The sequence below is a fragment of the Oncorhynchus mykiss genome, chromosome 22 (assembly GCF_013265735.2).
Source record: "Oncorhynchus mykiss isolate Arlee chromosome 22, USDA_OmykA_1.1, whole genome shotgun sequence".
In the NCBI taxonomy this organism is placed as follows: domain Eukaryota; kingdom Metazoa; phylum Chordata; class Actinopteri; order Salmoniformes; family Salmonidae; genus Oncorhynchus; species Oncorhynchus mykiss.
Window position 1 is genome coordinate 44941555 of NC_048586.1, and position 22185 is coordinate 44963739.

Genomic DNA, 22185 nt, shown 5'->3' on the forward strand with positions numbered 1-22185 from the left:
GAGAGTGTGGAAGAGCCGAAGAATTCATTTAGGCGCTCTGCTAATACCGGGTCGATTTATTGTCAGGGTATTGCAGCAGCTCGGTCTCTTGCGGTGTTGTAAAGTCCTGCTGTCTCTGTGAGTTATCGTATCTGTAAAATTTAGTAAAGTCCCTATGACACGTAATTCTACATGGATTCTGTTGATAACTTGCGCGCTGCGTTATACCATGATTATACAATTATTAGACTTGAGCAGAGTGCTGCTATAGACCCAGCAGACAGGCTTGTGTAATGGTTGAATTGTAAGCTACACGAAATGCCTTTTCTGTTTGTAGACCTAATGACAATAGAAAGGCTCGAAATAAGAACTAATTTCTGCCTAATGTTTAGGACTATTCCAACGGTTTAGTGGTGACTGGGGTATGTTTTGTCATCCAGCAGTCTTATGGTTGGCGTAATGTTCAGTAAACAGTCGACTGCTGAACATTGATCAACACACCTAGACACATTTGCCATTTATTTTGATGACGAAGATCATGAAAGGAACGCTGACAGATAAAAAAAACTAGCAACAGTATATACATAATAATATGAATAATAACCATCAGAATAATTATATTGATGATGATGATAATAATAATTATTATTATAGTAATAATAATAAATATTACACCCAATTGCTCTAATGTAAAAGCCTATTTTTAACTGTTTTCTGTTATCAACAGGTAATTACTTTGTTAGTCATTATATTTACGCGTAAAATACAAATCTACAGTCAACAATAGACTGAAGGATAATTTTTTAGCAGAATCTGAAATAGCTGCAATAGGTCAAAATATTCCATATATCGATAAAAGCGATGCACCAAAGCCCCTCGTCAATGTTTCCCAAAAATATTTTTCATGAATTCATTGAACATCGTCGCTAAAAAATCTTTATGGCCCCTCGCCCTCAACCCATCGTCATCGATAGAGATGCGGTCTTCTGTCGAACAACGTCGCCCTCTAGCGCTTCTGATTTACAACTAAATGATTTCCTAGTGACCTATAGAATAAGTTGTCTCTTCATTAGTAAATACTATCTAGTAGGATACTTTACCAATGCTTGGAGAATATACCATTACTATGTGTCAATTATCATAATTTATTTTTTTACCAAACTAACCAAAATTATCATACGCATACATTCAAATCCAGACGTTTTTTTTTTCGTTTTTAAAATGTTTCTTACACAGAATCGACATTACTTGACATATTTCAATGTATTTCAGAAACAGGGTTTAAATCCACCCTTGCAGTACCAATAGAATCACCACTGTAAACGGCCTTTTACACAGCAGTCAAAGTGAAGTTTTTGCCCTCTCAGTAGGACATGTAGATAGATGGTGAATAAACATGACTTTCTTTACATTAGGGGGGCTGATTTCCTCTCAGTCGCGAAGAAAAACAATTTATCGACCAGACACCCTGTAGAAAGTGTCTGCATTTGTGTTTGTCAGCAAAAGACTCAAACACCCAAGTAAGAGGGTTTGAAGGGAGAGAGGTACCCTGGCTCATAAAGTAATTTAGACCAGACGTCTAGCCATCTATATATCTTTATGGGACCACTGTTCTTCCTGCTTTAAAGCAATTATACGTACAGGTTGGACAATAAATTGGAGATCAGTGCAACACCTCTCCCAATCATAAATACTTTATTACCTCTTTAAACAATGCAACATTCTCCTATTCAAGTGAAATCCAACCACATTGTAAGCCAAATTCATATTATGAAAAAAATGTTTCTAAAATGTGAGTTCAGTATACCAAATGACACTTTACGTTGTTTAATTCTGATGACCTTAAAAAAAGAGAAAGAAACCTTCTCATTAGTCCTACTTTCCTAGTCACCAAATAGTTCTAATTTCAGTTTTGCAATAAGGCATTATTCGTCCTATCTCTCAATCCTGCAAACTACTGCATTAGTGCAAATAAATGAAATACAGCCTTAAATACAGCCTTAAATACAGCCTGAATTGGATTCGGAAAATGCAGGAATATGCTAAGATTAAGGCTACGCCCAATCATGTTTCATTTCAAAACTAACCTAAAAAAACACCATGAAACTAATATAAATACTAAAAAAGAGTATAATTTCATTTTAAATTCTAGTCCCAGCCTTACAAACATAATCAGTCAGCCTCTACCTTTTAAGTAAGTTATATCATTTCCAATTTGCGTGATGGATCTTTCACTGAATTAGGCCTACAATATTCACTGAAAATATTAGCACAAATATATCCTCTGAAAACATGACATTGTTCAAATACACCACGAAGAAAACGATACGCAAGCACATTCCCATGGGCTCATACTGGGCATAAATACTCGAGTTCTGGAGTAATTCGTTTAAGACTCAACATTAACTTTGATTTCCCCCCCCCCCCCCCAAAAAAAAAGCAAGAACGTTATATTCCAAGTATTCAGAACAATATGGTACATCAAAAGGCGAGGGATTACACATCCACTCTAGCATGGGCTATGTGATCCTTAGTGCCCCTCTCTCTGTTCATCTTTTTCATTTTCATTCTTCTGTTCTGGAACCAGATTTTGACCTGTCTTTCAGTTAAATTGAGATTTCGAGCCATTTCGTTTCGTCGATCTCGTGTCAAATACACGTTGTAAAGGAATTCTTTTTCCAGTTCTAGTGTCTGATATTTTGTATATGGACATCGCTTCTTCCTTGTTGAACGTGCATGAATCCAGTTTGCTGCAGGGTTGTCTGGAGAACAGAGGACAAAGTTGAAACTCACACGAGAAATAGCAGGAAAACGAAATAAACAAACCATGAATATGGTAAATACAAGCATCAGAATGAATAATTGTATATTTGTAAAAAAATAAAATAAAAAATAATAATAATACTGAATTTGTTGACGCAATTATTATCACACGCTTGTGTTAAATAACCACTACATCCGTAGGCAGTGTTTTGCGGTCCGTGGTACAAGATAGACACTTTTATAGGTTAGTAAAACCTCCAATTTTACACACCTAGCTCGTACAGTTCTTAAGGTTGTAAATCAGGGGGAGATTTCGTTTACTTACTTGGGTCAAGTTGTTTTTTCTCTTCTTTAGGCTCGCTGTGATTCGAAGTATCACTGCCAACGCTCTCTTTGGCCACATTTTTCGGGCATTCGGACAATCCACAAGCATAACCAGGGCCACGGACAACCACCTGAGTTTCTGTCTCAGAAGTGGCACTCTCAGTCCTTTTCAGTGGTAAACTTTCGGGCTTGGTTCCATTTGTTCCATAATGCCGGCTGTTATAGTGAAAGCCGGAGAAAGAAACGTTGTTAGAAATTGGGTCTATCCACGACCGAACATATCTGCTGTCTGCTGCGGAGAGGTGGGACTGGACGTAAGGATGGTAAATCCCTGATACTGCGGCGGTGGACTGCGTGTGGACCGAGGACCAAGACCCTGGGAAAACGGCTGATTTGGGTGCAAAACTGCAGGAGGAAAAATCTGCATTGTCCCCAACACCTGGTGGCATTGAGGTCGTACTGTGCGGAGACTGGACAAAGCGTGGCCTGTACACATCCTCTGCTTCATGCCCCATTATAGAGTCCACATAATAGTTACTTAGAGTGCTACTGGTCGACATGTTTGAATCCCTTCGTAGTCATATAAGAGGTTACACTGTTATGGAAACCTTTCCTCTGAACAATCACAGTATTTTTGCTGGCTTCATTCTTCAGGGATTGGTTACATGAATCACGTGATCATATTTACCAACGCAGTGAGTAAATCAGTCCGCTGTAATGGTATGGGCCTATGTTTAATTTGCCTTTTTATTTAAAGAATGCCATAGAAACCGAATGGTTACGGAGAAAGAATGTCAAACTTTAAGTAATGATGTGTTAGTGGACGTGTTGAATGTGCATACGGTTTAGGGTGGTGCAGGTCTATTTTGTTTTACGTATAGATTAGCCTAATACACACATTTATTTCACAGCCACCACTCAACATTGACGCCACACCATATTATGTGTGAAAACTCTCACAAGATATCGTCATAAAGTATATCATACACTCAATGCTTGTAAAACATTTTCATAGACTACTAGTTGTAAGTCCTCGTTAAATAAATGTTATAACATGCTATAAAATAAGGATCATTTTTGCACCGACTCTGTATTAAACTAGTCACTTTCACTAGTTTGGTTGGTCTTGTAAGTTTGAACCAGCTAGTGTTATTTGTATAGTGACTGTATTTATCTAGAGGAGAGACATAATTATTTTATGTGTATCAATAAAATATTTACGAGGTGCGTTTGATTATGCATCCGTGTGCCCACAATAAAACGGACTATTGGCGCAACAAAGTGTTTCTGTGCAGAGTGATGTCTAAAAGTCTGGATTTAAGAGGATCTTTTTAGGTTTACAGAACACATGACTTGTTGATTAGGCAACTTTTGTAAACTCTCATCAAGAGATGAATACAAACGTAAATAAAATCTGTCAACTGATTTATTTCAAATACATTATGCCACGATGGAACAAAAACAACGAGGAAGAAGAAAGAACAGAACTGATTATCACATAAATGTTCACATGAGGACAAAACAACATGGCGGCGACGTGCCAATGAATTTGTGCTTGAACATCATAAGGCCCAGACAGGCACTAGGGACCCGCTTCTTCAGCAGAACATTGCATTAGCTTGAGCTACGCAAAATATTATAAGCCTTGTTAGAAGACATTATAAAGGCTCACACGTGTTTATAACACGTCATAGAGCATTATAACTTAATGCTTTAACTAGTGTTGTAAAAAATAATGATGTGGCCAAGCAGGCCATTGATAAATAAAACCATGTAATCTGTTGTTGGGCTGTGTGTGTGTTTTTCAGCGTTCATTCGTCTGGACATGGGGGTGTGCAATTCGTGTGTAAAAGAGAGGCAGGAAAGAGGAAAATAGTGTGTACCGAATTCAAATAGTCTACCCGGATAGAGTTATAAACTTGGCTTGGACTTCTATACACAGGGGCAGCAGATACGTCTACTACTGGGCAAAGCGATCTGCCAGTATAAGCTTACAACACAAGCCATATCATGACATTTAACCACATCAACATAAATAACAACTTAATTTCTGATATTTTGAATCATGACAGAATGTTTGGCCAATATGTTATCAATTAAATGTATTTTAATGATTACGGTTTTAACCCGAAGTAAAACATTATTGTAGTCCTTATATATATGACAAGAGGTTGCTGTTTAGGTGATAGCCTATTGGATGTATCAATGTTGTGATAAGAAAAGCATTTTATATATTCTTCTATGCCTATTCCTTGCTCTTTTTATTTTGTATAATTTGTTGTATTTAACCTTTATTTAACTAGGCAAGTCAGTTAAGAACAAATTATTATTTACAATGACAGCCTACGCTATTAGAATATATGGTTATGTAACCTATTTTGGAAACCTAATGAACTCGTTTTTCTAAGAAGTTCCTATATCCGGACCCCAATGGCTGTTTTTGTAGGTTGTTGGGAACCTTCCCAGATCCGTGTAAATATAATAAAATGTTTAGGTACATGGCATGAATAGGATACGATGCTTGTTTTTGTGTGTTTGAATAGAAATATTCATGTGTATTTTGTATATTTTAATTGATGTATTAGTGTGTATTTTGAGTATTTAAATAAGTATCCTACGTGTCTGAACGCTCCAAGTAGCTCCTTCAACAAAGCCTGACATCAAAGTTGAGGGAATTAAACATGTAGTAGGACAGGGGTATTCAACTCCTACCCACGAAGCTTGGCTCGCTGGTTTTCTGTTCCACCTGATAATTCACTGCACACACCTGGTAACCCACGTCTAAATCAGTCCCTGATTAGAGATTAGAGGGGAACAATGAAAAAAAGTTGTGGCACTGGCTTCGAGATCCTGAGTTGAGGTTGTAGGCTATATATACGTACGTGTGTGTGTTTGTGTGTGTGTGTGTGTGTGTGTGTGTGTGTGTGTGTGTGTGTGTGTGTGTGTGTGTGTGTGTGTGTGTGTGTGTGTGTGTGTGTACACCACATATAGTCCTTAGAAACCAATTGGATAGCATATTCACAAAACAACTCAACTTCACAAGCTAACGTTTATTTTCAAATACAGGCATGTTTCTGAATGCTAATTGACAATAGGTCTAGCAATGAATTAATAATAAGAGCCATAATTAATTAATTGGTCAATAGATAGACTAGGCCTGATAGTCTTTGAATAGCTAAACCGCAATCATGTTGAGCATAGGCCAACGCTCAAATAGAGATGTTTGTGAATATTAGTTTTCTTAATTTGATTGGTTCACATAACAATGTGAAACTACGGCCAGTCATTAATAATTCTAGCGGAACTAAAATAACCTTATTGCGGGCTCCTACAAATAGTTCTCTGTTTTGTTACATTTATTTATACATCTGATATACATGAATGCATTATTGTAAGTGCTCTTGATAGGATAATTTGCTAAGTGCCTAAAATGTAATGGAAAATCTGTCTTCATGAAAAAGCCTATGTCTACTTGCAAGACGAAGCACTGAAATAAGAAATTACATTTGACTATACATTTATTGCAGGATACATGCCACAAACATGCGTAAGATTTACACTCATTAACATTGCTCACCACATTTATGCTATATAAACGTTTATATGATTACGATTCAGCTAAGAGTTAGAGCTTAATTCTAAACGAATGTATAACTTTTCATCCACTATCGATTTAATGTGTTTTCATGTCCGAAAAATGAGCTTCCAAACAAGTCAGAATCAATCAAACCAAAACGTTTAATAATGCATACATAGTACGTTTTAATAATTTAAGACGTTATTAATGTACCCTGTGAAAAAATATATTCAAAATACACAATGCGTCACCATGTAAACATGAAAATAAAATAGCAGTCAGTCGCAGTTTCGGTGAAAAAACCCCAAAAGTCCGATGCTCCCACACCACCGCTTAGAGGAAAAATACAATAAATCAAGCTTTCCGTAAGCAAACTCACGAAAAGGTGAGATTTGAAGTAAGTCCCCGAATTCGGTTTTCACTGTTCATTTTCTTAAGCTTCATCCTACGGTTTTGGAACCAGATCTTGACTTGCCTGTCGGTGAGGTTGACGCCTTTACTGATCTCTAGACGGCGCTCTCGGGTCAGGTACATGTTGAATAAAAACTCCTTTTCCAATTCAAGCGTCTGGTGCTTTGTGTAGGGGCATCTTTTCTTCCTGCCGCTTGTTGCAGTCATCCAATTGCTCGTTGGAGGGTCCGTTTTGCTGTCTGAAATGTAATCAAATCAACAAATGGTTTAACATGACAAAATATGAATATATCACTCAGATTTTTTAATTCATGAAAATATGTTTTCACTAGTCACACAGCTCTGGTCAGAATTATATAATGTATAAATTATATTGATATCGTGTTATATGAGTAATATTAGTTGGTAGTCGTGGGTCAAACGTGTTGAGAATAGTACAGGCATAAATAACAACACATTCTCTAAATTACACGACTAAGTTTTTTGACCAAATTAATATTTTAAACGAACTAAAATACACATTTGTGAGAGACGGTTTCTGTATCATCACAACACTGAGGATGAACATACAAAACAAACTACAGACATTATTTCTCCTAGGTGTTAATATACACATAAAATATATATATATGTATATATATATATTTCCCAAAAAATAAAAAAGAACGTTCTATTACTATCAACAAAGAAACAAATAAATTAAGAAAACCTAAATATAAAATACTAATTGATGCAGACATGTCTGGTCCGCGGTTGAACCGTTTCCTGTAAAAGCCTTTTACTGCAACCTGAGTAAGGCTCTCATTAAACATTACGACTTTAGGGCTGTTTGTGTTTTATATTGGGTTTTATGGTACCGCCATACGAGTCATCCTTTTACTGTACCTACCTTTAGATTCTCTTTGTGTCAACTCTGGGCTGGAGACTGAAGATTCAGTGGAGCAGTTCTCCTCCCGTTGCGCGGTGGATGTAGGATTCGGGATTTCCGCGGGGATGGGTGTCTTGCTGGTCTCCCGGTTATGCGGTATCTCGGCCGTTTTCTTTTCCAGTTCGACAAAAAAGGAAGACAACTGCGGTTTTGGAGTGACTCTGTTGAGCTGCACGAATGTGATGTTTGGACTTGTCTTCTCCTGGCCATAGTCCTGGTCTTTCCCAGTCGAGTAGGTTTGGTTTAATCTGAAATACCCTGGGACAGGGATCTCGGGGCAGTCAACTGAACACGATTCGGGGATTATATTAGCATATACAGGGACATCGGACGAGTTGACCTTTGCTCTCTTGTCGGAATACATGCAGAAATTCCTCTCCTCCTTAATGTTTTGTGAAAATGTGCAATTGGGCATTTGGTTGGATGGTTGCTCTATTCCGCAAGGTCTACTGGGATCTGTCCAGTTATCAATTTGAGGTATGTAAGGGTGGAAATTCATGCCCATATTTTGGTGGTTGACATCCCCTCGTTTACTGAGAGACGGCAAGAGTCCACAGGTTTGCATTCCGTAAATTCCCATTTCTGCACCGGACGGCATGTACATGTTGCTGCTGGAGTAAAAACGGTCAGTCCTGCAAGCGCCAATCAACGAATCAACTACAAAACTATTAGTAACAGGAGAGCTGTTGGGAAAGGACATTTTGGATAAGTTTTTAAAGGAGAGAGATGTCGTTTGTAGGCTGACATATCTAGAAAAACAACGTCCGCGTTGCTTAGGATGCCTCTCTGCCACACGACAACCTCACCAATGAAATGTGAAAATGGCCTTGAGACGCAGACTCTTTTCCCATCACATGGAAACATTGACTCATAACTAGGAAGCAGACGTGGTCAACAGCGACACCTAGAACACAGACTTGAAATTGATTCAAACTGACTGACGAAGGACATCTTAAACATTTAGCCTGTCTTCTTTGCTTGATATGAAGAAAAAAAAAATCTAAACTAAGGATGAACATGGACTTAACGTTGAGATAATTAACCGTTACATCAAGCTCCAATCCCCTTACTTTGGCACATTTAAATACATTGAAGACCATTTTAATTCACACGAATAATCTACTCAGTCATACAAGTCAAAGCTTTGACATGAACTAAAATAACGATTTCTAATCACACGGTGTAGTGATGGAAATATAATCCTAACCGAAAAAAATCTATGTACATTAGGTGGTCTTTTTCAATAATTTCAACCAAAACTTCAACCAAATCTGGCTATTATCTGGCTATTATAGGCCTATATCTTTTATTTTGTAATTTAATTCTTAAATAAACCGTGTCTGGTTTAGGATATTATCCTCTAAAAAACTAAATTACAAGGAAAGGTGATATCGATTGCCCGGTTCTACATTTTTGTAACCTTTGAATGCCTGCTCAGGGTACGGCACACTGTATTTGTGACCTATATGACGGACTGGGAAAGTAGGTGGACGCATTTAATAATAAAACCCTACGGAGCTAAACACTCTCCCCATAGTAGCCTATTCTCAACTCAGCATCTCATACATATAACAGCTCCAGGTTTGCAAATAGGTAGACAATGTTGATTTTTTTTTTACACAGAGAAATCAACAAGCATACAAAAATAGATACCCCGATTGTTTTGCTGAACAAAACGAAGAATGTTATTAGAAGCACGTTGAACAGGCCAACCTCAATTGGTTGGTGCATGTCGATTACTAAACACAAGAAGGATATACTTGACTGCGCAAATATCAAGATCATTGTAAATTACATTTAAAGAAAATCCGGCATAGGCCGACGATATGCTTATATTAAAGCCAGAAAATGTGTTAAGAATACGTTTGTCTGCAGCGTATTGTTAAATAACTGCAGGAACACAGCATTTAACGAAATCATCCAGGTATTCAGACGGGTATCATAAGGGATTTAATAACTAAGCAAATAATTTAGTTAAATGCGTGAACCAGGAAAAATATGCATGCTTTTGAAGGTACTCTTCGGGTTCCGTTTAAATTAAGGTATCAAACCAACCCTGGTCTACTCAACGTCTACTCAACATTTTAGGGTTTACACTTTTAGAGATCACATTTTTTTGTAAATAATTTTACACTATCAGAGAATATGGATTGAAAGTAAAACAACATGTTTATTAGACAAGGTCTAATGCTCGTCCAAATCAAAATAACTAGTCAAATGCATCCGCGCGACAAGTAGCCAAGTGGTTAGAGCGTTGGACTAGTAACTGAAAGGTTGCAAGATCGAATCCCCGAGCTGACAAGGCAGTTAGCCCACTGTTCTTAGGCCTGTTCTTAGGCCGTAATTGAAAGAGAGTATGAATATGTTCTTAACCTGACTTGCCTAAAATAAAAACATGCACACGACAATTGAGGAATCCAGATAGGCCTTATGACTTATCTTTTTTTTTTTTTTTTATTTCGTCAGGCTTTCAATTTAAGTTTAACCCAGTAATATTTCAAGTAATTTCAAGTCATGTCCATAACAACAAATTACCAAAGATCATGCAAATCTATCGGTTAAACTTGGGCTTGGTGTCTCCATTGGAGGCTGGTGGGAGGAGCTATAGGAGGACGAGCTCATTGTAATGTTTGGAATGGAATGAATGGAATAAGTTGAACATGTGTTTGATACCAGCCTGTCCTCCTACAGCTCCTCCCACCACGGCTGTATATATATATGCCTATGATATACATATCCACATAGTTAAAGCTAATGCTTAATCCACTTTAAAATGGTGGTGTTAGGCTACTACTTCTTAGAAACAGTGATGGTGTCCCTTTGATTGCAATGCATGGAATGCATCAACTGAACACAGTCTGCTTGGGCTATTATGTAAAAAAACATATATATAAATATAAATAAGCTATTTCCCAACATTTACTAGGCTATATTCTCTCATCAAACCCCGGACAGAAACATTAGCAGCTTTTCAATAGTTTTCTAGATCACAGTTGTAGTCACACATACGTGTGTTTTCGTGAACAAACTCTAATCGAAATTTGCTACACGTCTGCCCTCGTGTGGTTAGAATGGGAACGAGGAGTCAACTGGCAATGTCTGTACAATATTTTCCGACACAACAATTTCCTAAACCAAAAACCTAATAAAATATGCCAACCATCACAAGACTGACTGACATGTGTGTTTGTGATTGATTTCCAAACATATATTTTATTACTGATTTCCTACGGCTTCATTTCGAATGATCAGATGCGCTGACATTATCTCAGCGAAAGGAATAACCAAAACCTACTACCGGTATGGTAAAAGTGGTCATTCCCCTGCCTCGAAAAATACAATATTTAAGTTTATTCAGGATTATATTAATTAACTGTTTCGCTTTTAGTTTACTGACTGCCAATTTTTTGTTCATGTCTGCTATAAAACACGAGGGACTCACACGCTGCTTGGAATTAAACCATTGATTAAACCAAATATTTAGGGTTTCCATGTTGGTACAAAAGCTAAACTATAATATAGTATTGTTGTATGACTATAATGTCATGCGTAATGCTGCCACATCAGAAGCTTGCGCGTGATTTGACGTATATTGCATTACATTTAATGAAACATCTCAATTGGTTAGTATAGGAGACAGGTATATCAACTTCAAACACGAAACTGTATCGCTGGATCTGATTGCTTTTCAAACAAGAAAAATCACTGCTTCGCAGCCATATTGGAATCCTGCTGCAGTGCAGATATTATTCAGGCGTCGGTTGTCAAGGAGAACAGCCAAAAGGCGCCTCTACATATTCAAAGGTGAGAGGTGACGACCTTGACATTATACTAGAAGTTCAAAGGCATCAAATAACGTTTGTATGTGAAATGAACAATATTTCATCGTTAGTAGGCTACTGACAACATTACAAATAAAAACACAACTATTTTTTTAAGCTGCCAAATCAAACATAGGCATTTTACGCACGGGAGTCATTCCCTTTTAATAATGGCATGCCATTTCAAGTTAAATATAAAAAAATATATACTAAACATATATACACAATTGGTCATAGCCTATGCATTTAGATTTTCTACATGTATAACTCAATAGCTTGACAAGTAAGAAAGGACTGCATCTGTCTCGACTATTTGGGAGTAGGGCCGCATTTGGAGTGGCCAGAGGGTCCAATAGCCTCCGATTTACACATTTACAGCTAGTTTTTATTATGCTGTCTAGACGGTTCAAGGTTTAGTAAACAGCCTTAGTGTAAGACAACATAAAAGGATAAAAGGTCTAGTCTAAACTTTGAAGTTGAAGAAAATAAAAGGCGCTTCTGCTTGGATGCAAAAGACTATTAAGAGGATATTCGCTCTATGGTCTATTCACATAACCACCAGCTTCAGTGCCATTAGTACTTTATAAAATATTCAATATCAGATTGCTTATATACATTGCAATATACATCATTTTATCCCTATGCAACATGTGGATCCTGACCAAAGCCGAAAGGAGTTCGTGATTGCAATAAATTGAGGTAACGCATAACTACATTTGCCATGTGTACTTTATTTGATACCACAATATACATAACATGCGTCTATTAAATGCATACACAATTCTACTATTGTAAATGACTTATTACACTCGTTAATTACTGTAATCAAAGTACGCGTTGCTTACTGCAATGTTTGTGAATCCACCAAAGCACATACCGTGTAAACTTAAAACTTATATACGTACAAAAGTAAGGTACAGGCCTACATAGCCTAGATAGTACAATGAATTACCGTAATAATATGCAAAGGAACATTATGTCGAGGTCTCCTGGATGATTTCGACACTGGATTGAATCTTATCTTCAATAACAGGATTCATGTGTTCATTGAGGTATGTATTCAAGTGGAAGATGCAAAAAGAGTTGCATAGATAGATTCAGCCTGTTTTACAATGTTCAGTTTTGTTGTGCGGTGTTTCACCTGTTGTTTGTATAGATTGTGCGATGTACCAACAAAAAAAAAAGAGTTGTGAAGCACTTATGGCTCCTCTAAATGCAAAAGATCAATATAAAGGATTCCCAGTGAAATACCGAAACCGGTCCCGGTTTAGCTTTTTCTCTTTCATTCTTCTGTTCTGGAACCAAATCTTCACTTGTCGATCTGTCAGGTTTAACTTCCTTGTCAACTGGAGCCGCTTCTCCTTGTTTATGTACACATTGAAGAAGAATTCTCGTTCAAGTTCTCGGATCTGGAATTTTGAGTAGGGGCATCTCTTTTTTCTGGACTTTGACGAACCTAAACGGGACAAACAATTGTTTTACCACACAGATGTAGAACAATGCAGTTCAGATCAAAGTTGGTACAATGCAAATGTTAGTACAGAACATATAATTAACAAGTTAGCTGAGTAAACAAAATTATCTTCCCGCGCGCAGTCGCTAACACACACAGGCAGATATGCGAGAGCGAGTGAGCGCGCACATACACACGTAGGAACTCACACGGATATTATATTTGACTCTATGTCTGTCCTAGACGGTTCGTTTCGACGTTATAGGTAAAATATTTTTTTGCAGCTAAAGATAACCCCTTCACATGTATGTGTCATGTATCTCGAACAATAGCATATCATACCTCCCTGGTTATATCATTGCTTTGTTACTTTGTACACTCACTATCGTAAACAAATAAGACTGATAAACATGGCTGCATTGTAATTTACACAGTGCAAGAGAGTCAGATGACTTCTAATCAGATATGCATCAGAAGTATTGCAGCATGGCTCACCTAAACTGGTTTCCCATCGTAAATATTTTTACAACAGTAAACTCAATCTTATTGGGGTATATAAAACCGTTGTGTGCTTATAAAGGGGCACATAAAATCGGAACGACTACGTTGTGGACTTACTATAACCCATTTAATGCTTGTACCTACTTGGGCTGTTGTTCTTGTCCCCGGGGCAGTTTGATATAGAATAATCATGTTCGTCTATGTCCTCAGTTGGGTCTGAAGTCTGTTTATTACATGCAGCATCTCCGGGGAGACTGGAGTCTGCCTTCTGTTTTGAGTGTTCGGGCCCAGAGTTGGGCTTTTCAGAGTTAACAGTCTGGAAGAACTGATCGAACCCTTGTGGAAGAACCCCATTTCGGCCGACATTGGTGAATAAATTGCATGGCGAGTTCATACCGCTGTGATGCCCGTACAATGAATCATGTTTTAAAATCATTTCCGCCCTGTTCGATGACGGGATTAAGTCTCCGTGCATTATCTCGTCCGTTGAGTAGTAAGAAGCGTAATTGCCCCTGTAATGCCATTTGCTTGGGTGATCCAGTCCATAGTCTCTGAAAGCCACTCCTCGAACAGGTCGGACTTGAGCTATGTTGGAAGAATAAGGACAATTATTTTGACACGAAGTAGTCTTGGGTAAAAACGAGGAGATTGATGAAAAATCAGGCGCCGAAACATAATATGTACAACTTGGTAAATACATATTTGACACACAGTTGTTACGCTCATCGTACTCCGACATATATCCTCTTCTCTCTTTTGCTATAGCGAAAGGAATTTGTAGCTCGAGTGCGTTAAACTTTGTCCATCTATTGCACCATAGGCGTGTGGAAAGGATCCGCGAGGGAGAAAAAAATCGGAAACGTAGGCTGACGTGCAATTCATCTTGATCGATTCCTGAGGTATTTTTCTCATGTGATCCAGTAAAGGAATTACTATATACCAATATCAGTCATTATTAATAACTAGAGCAACTCATTTGACCGCAAATAACAGTTAGTTCATTGGTTTCCTGGGTTTAGAAACAACTCCTTTGTAAATATGTGCTTGCCCTTGTGATATAGACATTAGTAAACAATCCCTGAGAGATTTCATCAATGCAACAGAATTCGAGTTATATAATGGCAAACCCACAACTTTGTCGGTATTTATTTCGTGCACTATATGTGCGCGCTATTAGGGAAGTAGGCAATTTACGCATCATGATAGTTCAATATATATTACACCAGACATTACATGACCAAAAGTATGTGGACACTTGCTCGTCGTACGTCTCATTTCAAAATCATGGGCATTAATATGGAGTTGGTCCCCCCTTTGCTGCTATAACAGCCTCCACTCTTCTTTGAAGGCTTTCCACTAGATGTTGGAACATTACTGCGGGGACTAGCTTCCATTCAGCCACAAGAGCATTAGTGACGTCGGGCACTGATGTTGGGTGAAAAGGTGTTTGATGGGGTTGAGGTCAGGGCTCTGTGCAGGCCAGTCAAGTTCTTCCACACCGATCTCGACAAACCATTTCTGTAAGGACCTTGTTTTGTGCACGGGGCATTGTCATGCTATAACAGGAAAGGGCCTTCCCCAACCTCTGCCACAAAGTTGGAAGCACAGAATCGTCTAGAATGTCATTGTATACTGTAGCGAACCTCTTAAGGATCTGCCCCTTTTTTCAATTTTCGCCTAAAATGATGTACCCAAATCTATCTGACTGTAGCTCAGGCCCTGAAGAAAGGATATGCATATTCTTGGTACCAATTGAAGGAAACACTTCGAACTTCGTGGAAATGTGAAAGGAATGTAGGAGAATATAACAGAATAGATCTGGTAAAAGATAATACAAAAGAAAAAAACAACCGTTCTCATGTATTTTTTTGTACCATCATCTTTGAAACGCAAGACAAAGGCCATAATGTATTATTCCAGCGTAGGTTCAATTTAGATTTTGTCCACTAGATGGCAGCAGTGTATGTGCAAAGTTTTAGACTGATCCAATGAATCATTGCATTTCTGTTGAAGCTGTTGCATCAAGACTGCCCAAATGTGCCTAATATGTTTATTAATAACTTTTCATGTTCAAAATTATGCACTCCCCTCAAACAATAACATGGTATTATTTCACTGTATAGCTACTGTAAATTGGACAGTGCAGTTAGATTTAAAGAATTTAAGCTTTCTGCCAATATCACGTGTCTATGTCCTGGGAAATTTTCTTGTTACTTACAACCTCATGCTAACCGCATTAGCCTACGTTAGCTCAACCGTTCCCAATTAATATTTCCCTTCACTGGAACTAAGGGGCCTAACCTGAACCATGAAAAACAGCCCCATACCATTCTTCCTCCTCCACCAAACTGTACAGTTGGCACTATGCATTGGGGCATGCAGCGTTCTCCCAGCACCTGCCAAACACAGATTTGTCCGTCGGCCTGCCAGATGGTGAAGCATGATTCATCACTCCACGCATTGTGATGTTAGGATTGTGTGAAGGCTATTCGGCCATGGAAACCCATTTCATGAAGCTCCTGACAAACAGGACAGACAAACTTTATGCGCTACGTGCTTCTGCACTTGGCAATCCCATTCTGGGAGCTTGTGTGGCCTACCATTTCGGGGCTGAGCCGTTGTTGCTCCTAGATGTTTCCACTTTAGCACTTAAAGTTGACAGAGGCAGCTCTAGCAGGGCAGACATTTGACAAACCTACTTCTTGGAAAGGTGGCATCCTATGAAATTGCACGTTGAAAGCCACTGAGCTCTTCAGTTAGGCCATTCTACTGCCAATATTTGTCTATGGAGATTGCATGGCTGTGTGCTCAGTTTTATACACTGTCAGCAACGGGTGTGGCTGAAATAGCTGAATCCCTTAATTTGAAGGGGTGTCCACATACTTTTGTATATATAGTGTACTTGTTACAATGGCAACATTGTAGTTGACATACTCTTAGAGTTCAAGTTAAAGGGCAAAGAATGTTCCCCCATGCACAATACACTTCGAATCCAAATCTATACACACAAGTTATATGATTAATAATTTGGACAGATAAGACAAAACAAACGTACCTTTCTTTTCAATGCTCGTGCCTCAATAATACAAACAAATGCACAAGATGCACCAAACATCCACAAAAAAAAAAAAAAAAATGTATAATCCACATCTGCTACCAAAAAAAGAGGAAAAAGGTGAAAGGTAGAAAATAAATAGAAGGAAGAGAACAAAAACAAGAGAGAGAGACAACATGATGACCATTGTTGATTATAGTTCATTAGAGAGGAGGATTATGCCCAGCGTCGTCCGGTTTGGCCGGTGTAGGCCTTCATTGTAAATAAGAATTTGTTCATAACTGAGGTGCCTAGTTAAATAAAGGTTATATAATGTTTTAAAAATAAAATAATTGTAATAAATCATCCTAAATGTAAATTTAAAAAACAACGCAAGCGTCATCAGCATGATTGGTTGAAAAAAGGCTTGGCACTGCCAAGTACAACAGATCTCTGCTGGCTTTGACCATCTGTGGTCTGAGACCATGCGTAACCAATAGTTTTATTGCACAGACAAAATGACGGGTTCTAGTTTAAGTGTATATTTTAGCTGGTGGAGGAGAAACCCTTTGGTGGGGGACGATTACTTAGTAACCTATAATAACCTATAGTCTATCCTATCCTATACTTTCAACAGCATTTCAGACAATAGGCCTGTACTACTTTTCATTTTCAAGTTACTTCCTTTGCACTTTACGGATAGAAATATTGGCCTATTATTAAATAACATGAAACATGAAAGGGAAGTAAATAGTATAACATTCACCATAGTGAATTCCTAACATATTACGCCTATAATTGTGGGCCCTTACTGTTACTTTCCATAGTATTATTGCACTGATTAGGCTATGCCCGTTTAATGCTAAATCTACATAAATGTCCCAGATGAGGCACTTTCATTCCACACGACTATGCGTTGTTTTTTCGTAGAACAGGAACACAATAGGGTTACTAAATAATTTTTTGGCGACACCTTTGGTAACAAGTTAGAGAACGCTTTGTGTGTGTGTGTGTGTGTGTGTGTGTGTGTGTGCGTGTGTGTGTGTGTGTGTGTGTGTGTTCCAGACCCTCAAACATAGACCATTGTTTCATATAATTGTATATAACCTCAGTTGGGTCTGAAATGTTTGAGCGTAGCTAATTGGACAAAATAACTAGAACTAAATTAAAATGTTAATCTCAGTTTTCCCGAAATGCGTTGAGCCCGTGTTGTTTTTCTATATAGTGTACCACAATGAAATATTCCCAATCTTAACAACACAGTAAATGTAAAAAAAAATCCATTATACTATCATTATACTAACATTGCAGTAGAAAATCGTGAAACACACATGGACAACTACAATGTTAAAACGTCATTACGCACAAAACATGGCCAAAACGAAAAGTAAACGGCAAACAGACGGCATAGTAGAGGGGAAAAAATATATGTTTTATTGCAACCCATGTACTAAAACAACAATATCTAGTCCTATACTACCAATAATATCGTATGCAAAATAATTACTATTGGCAATGAACACAGATTGACACCGAAAAGATGAGTAAACCGCAAAACAGTTGTTGTTGACCAAATGGACGAGTTGGGCCTTGATTTCAGGCCTTGTTTTCAGGCCCGGATGCGTCATGAAATAGTCCTTGCAAATACCACACAAAAAAATAAAACAATTTGAATGATGAGAAGGCAGTTTACTATCTGCTTAAAGTTTGTGTAGGTATTTTTTGTTGTTGTAAGATACTAACTTGACCTTAACTTTGTTTTGGCGCCCCCATATCTGAAGAGCACGAGCATACGTATTCTAGCAGAGTTCTCATAAAAAAGACCTTGGGAGAACACACCGTTCCCCTTTGATCCTGTCAGATAATGAGATTGTAAAACTAGAAAATATAATTTCAGAATTATGAGCTAAATAACGGACCATTACAAAGTTCGAGCTAGAACACTTCGAATAAAGCATTTTATTAAGTACGTGTGTGCTTATTTTGGTAATAATTATATATATTTTTAAAACACGTATAGCCTATACATTTTAGTCATTTAGCAGACAGCTCTTCTCCACAGCGATTTACAGGATAAATTATGGCTATGTGCCTTGCTCAAGGGCACATCAACAGACCTGTCGGTTACTGGCACAACGCTCCTAACCGGTCGCCCCAAACACCAAAGATTAAAATATATCCTACAAACTACTCCCTCGAAAACCATATAACCATTTCTAAACGTAACAATAAATCAATTAAATGGTTTACTAGCAAACAAAACCATGAAGATCGTATAGGCTAAGGAGTTAGAGCTATATTCAGTAAGTAGTAAATTCATGTAGGTCTATTTATAGGAATAGCCTATCTGTGGTTGATGTGCCACTTGATCAAATAGCCCTCGTGTACGTGCTAGACAGATATTTAAATAGCATGGACCACTTGTGTTAGCGTGGAATTTTGAGCAGTTCATGTAGCCTCAAATGTCTACACGAATGTATACATGTGCATAATACACACACTAGTCGGCATGGAATTGTATGAATTGATGAAAATGTTTTTTGCTTTTCTAGATAAGTATATATATATATATATATATATATATATTTAGCCGATATCACACATGATACTAACATTGAGCCAGTAAACAGCTCAAATGAGGTCTACTCATTAACTGGACCCCCAAGGCAGTTTTACTTTAATATAGAGAGAACGCTATAGCTTACCCAAGAGCTCTCATTCGATAGCAGCGCCAACAGCGGAAGGCATTATATAGCCTATGATTACGCATACATAAAAAAATAAGACAAAAATACATTTACACACAATTATTATAGCCATGCGATAGACATACAAACACTTACAAAATATATAATCCAAAAAACTATTTTTCATGGTTCATTAAACCACCGACAAATACGAACTTGAGCTTGGACGAGCAATTCCTGTAGGCCCAGTTTGATTTCAGGCAGGACTGACCCGTCCAATCAGATATGTGCAATATCCATTTCTAACCATATCATCAATTTTTATTCGTCAATACAATACGACATATCCTACATAATTTATACATGTAGGCTACAGAGATTAAATTATAAATAAACGTTCATTTTGATACTGCAGAAATACAAAAATAAACTATTGCATAGCTATATTAAAAGTTCTATATAAAAACACAATAAACCCCTTTTTTTCTAAGAGCGTTATACGAGATATACGCTCAGAAATACTAAGTGTGGTCATTGAACAAAATAATTAGATGTATCCAATTAACCTAAATCGCATGCTTTACAAAACACAAGTTTAATTATGTGCCTTTCTGAAAATAAATAGAGTTTGAGGTTTGAAGCTTGTCTGAACAGAATCCGCACGAGGTCACTTTCAGGGCCCAAGGCTCTCAGTTCATGGAGAACGCATGCCCGCGCATCACTAGTCTCTTCTTTTTCATTCTGCGGTTCTGAAACCATATTTTAACTTGTTGATCACTCAACTCCAGTCTGTCAGATAGTTCCTTCCGTTTTTGCCTGTTTACGAATTCGTTCATCATGAATTCGTTCTCAAGTTCAACAAGCTGTGGCTTTGTGTATGGTTTTCTCTTCTTTCTCAGTTTCGCTTGTGAAGAGCACCAGGGTGCGCCTGGAGAATGGAAAAACTGTCCTTAGCAACTTGTGGATCTCTTGGTATTAAAACCCAACATGACATGCTGAAGAATCCAAAAGCAGGCATGGTCTGCAATTATCATCGCGTAAACATCAAATATAACAATAACTTGTAGGTGACGTTACTAAATTAAGAAATAAATAGTCTAGACATACAGAGCAGTTTAATTTTTAAAATAACAAAAATCGTTAGATGCTTACCATCAGAAAAAGCAGTTCTGGCACATGCATTACTTGCAGATGGTTGACGTCGGGCAATTGAATTGGCCGACTGCTTGATGCCGGAGGCAATTGCCTGGTTGGTGTAATTCAGTTCGTGTTGTGCACCGGAATCATGTGACCGCCTGTCCAAGTTCGAAAATGCATATTTCGAGCTATCGGAACGGATAACTCCATCTTCACCATAAAAGGTATGCGAGTGTCTAGCATGTTCTTCTGGTTTGTGGTTTACATCCTGAAAGTAGTATTTACTGGACTCGTCAAATGGTCCCTTGTTGTGGTCGTTGGGATGAGTATTTACAGGCACTGAATTGTGTAGAAACGGCGGAGAGTAGCCACTACAGGCGCGGCTCTGAGGCGGAGATGTGCACGAATTTGGGGAAGTCCACGGGAGCGAGCACACCTCTCGCCTGTTGTAGGAAATCTGATGCAGCTGGGGGAGATGAGCTCCATTGCTCCGCAAGTTGGAAAAATATAACGACTCCGGAATAGGGAAATTCAGAGAACCAACATAGCCAGAATTCAGAAGATTTTGCTCACACATTTCCATGAAGCTCTCTCAAACGCTTCTTACAACCCTTTTAGCGACTGCTAAATAATAAAGGAAAATGAATTGTTGATTTGTTAATGCAGTGTCACGTGATATGCAAAACATGTTGTTCAGTCCCACCATTGGCCTTAATACCGCAAGGAAATACATTCCATAAGGTAATGTGATGTTAAGAGAAAAATACCAATACATATATAGGCCTATATAAAAAATACAAATGGGATTTTTTTTTTTTTTTAACTAAAAGGTGTTTGTTAGAAGAATAAATTGAAATCGAAGAGACGATTTTCGATGCCAAGAGATTATTCGTATTAGTATAAGGCGTTGTTGCTAGTTAGCTATAGCCTACGATTTATTGTTATAATTTAAACAAAATATATGTTCAGTGCAAGACAATGTAATTTACACAAAATATGCTCAAGTTAAGAAAGAATGTAGCTAGTTTTACTTAGGTCTATCATATGCCAAGCTACTAAGATTTAGCTAAAATTATAAGGCAGCAGTGTAAAAACAAACATTTCGATAATGAAACCAACATTAAGATGGATGATGGTTTGCTACGAAGACTATTCCTAAAACGTAATAACACTGGGTATGGTTGCCACAGAGGCAGAACGAAAGATATCAGTTTGTCAGTTCGGGGATTCGATTTTTACAACCTTTCAGTTACTAGTCCAACGCTCTTCCCACTGGGCTACCTGCCGCCCCGTTAATGCTATGCTTGATTACTGTTCATACAATTTCAACGCAATAATACTAGCTAATCCTACTGACAAATGTTGAGTATTACATACATCCTAAAATTGAATTCTTCCTCTATTCACAGCTCATGGACATCGCCTTACATATACCTCAAACGACTGAACATCGTTTTCTTATTCTTATTGTTACATTATTGGATTAAGTATATAGAAAAATAAGCCTGCAATGGTCAAACAAACAACACCGTAGCCTTGCATCACTTCAAATGAATTGCTTCTCTCAGTA

General features: G+C 37.8%; 4 protein-coding genes across 4 annotated transcripts; all 4 read right to left on the bottom strand.

Moving 5' to 3' along the window:
• Positions 1-1657: 1657 nt before the first annotated feature.
• Positions 1658-3733, bottom strand: LOC110501927 (homeobox protein Hox-D9a). The gene is made up of 2 exons (XM_021579805.2): positions 3068-3733; positions 1658-2741 (listed from the first exon to the last, which is right to left on the bottom strand). The coding sequence occupies exons 1-2, from the start codon at positions 3624-3626 to the stop codon at positions 2476-2478; spliced, it is 825 nt and encodes a 274-aa protein (XP_021435480.2). The 5' UTR covers positions 3627-3733; the 3' UTR covers positions 1658-2475.
• A 2374-nt stretch (positions 3734-6107) lies between these two features.
• Positions 6108-8816, bottom strand: LOC110501926 (homeobox protein Hox-D10a). Its single transcript, XM_021579804.2, has 2 exons — positions 7944-8816; positions 6108-7293 (listed from the first exon to the last, which is right to left on the bottom strand). Exons 1-2 carry the CDS (start codon positions 8680-8682, stop codon positions 7019-7021), a joined length of 1014 nt encoding a protein of 337 aa, XP_021435479.2. The 5' UTR covers positions 8683-8816; the 3' UTR covers positions 6108-7018.
• Positions 8817-12745: 3929 nt separating this feature from the next.
• On the bottom strand, positions 12746-14511 carry LOC110501928 (homeobox protein Hox-D11a-like). Its single transcript, XM_036959406.1, has 2 exons — positions 13902-14511; positions 12746-13259 (listed from the first exon to the last, which is right to left on the bottom strand). The coding sequence occupies exons 1-2, from the start codon at positions 14494-14496 to the stop codon at positions 13027-13029; spliced, it is 828 nt and encodes a 275-aa protein (XP_036815301.1). The 5' UTR covers positions 14497-14511; the 3' UTR covers positions 12746-13026.
• A 3691-nt stretch (positions 14512-18202) lies between these two features.
• LOC110501930 (homeobox protein Hox-D12a) lies at positions 18203-21325 on the bottom strand. Its single transcript, XM_021579806.2, has 2 exons — positions 20631-21325; positions 18203-20406 (listed from the first exon to the last, which is right to left on the bottom strand). The coding sequence occupies exons 1-2, from the start codon at positions 21196-21198 to the stop codon at positions 20168-20170; spliced, it is 807 nt and encodes a 268-aa protein (XP_021435481.2). The 5' UTR covers positions 21199-21325; the 3' UTR covers positions 18203-20167.
• Positions 21326-22185: the final 860 nt, after the last annotated feature.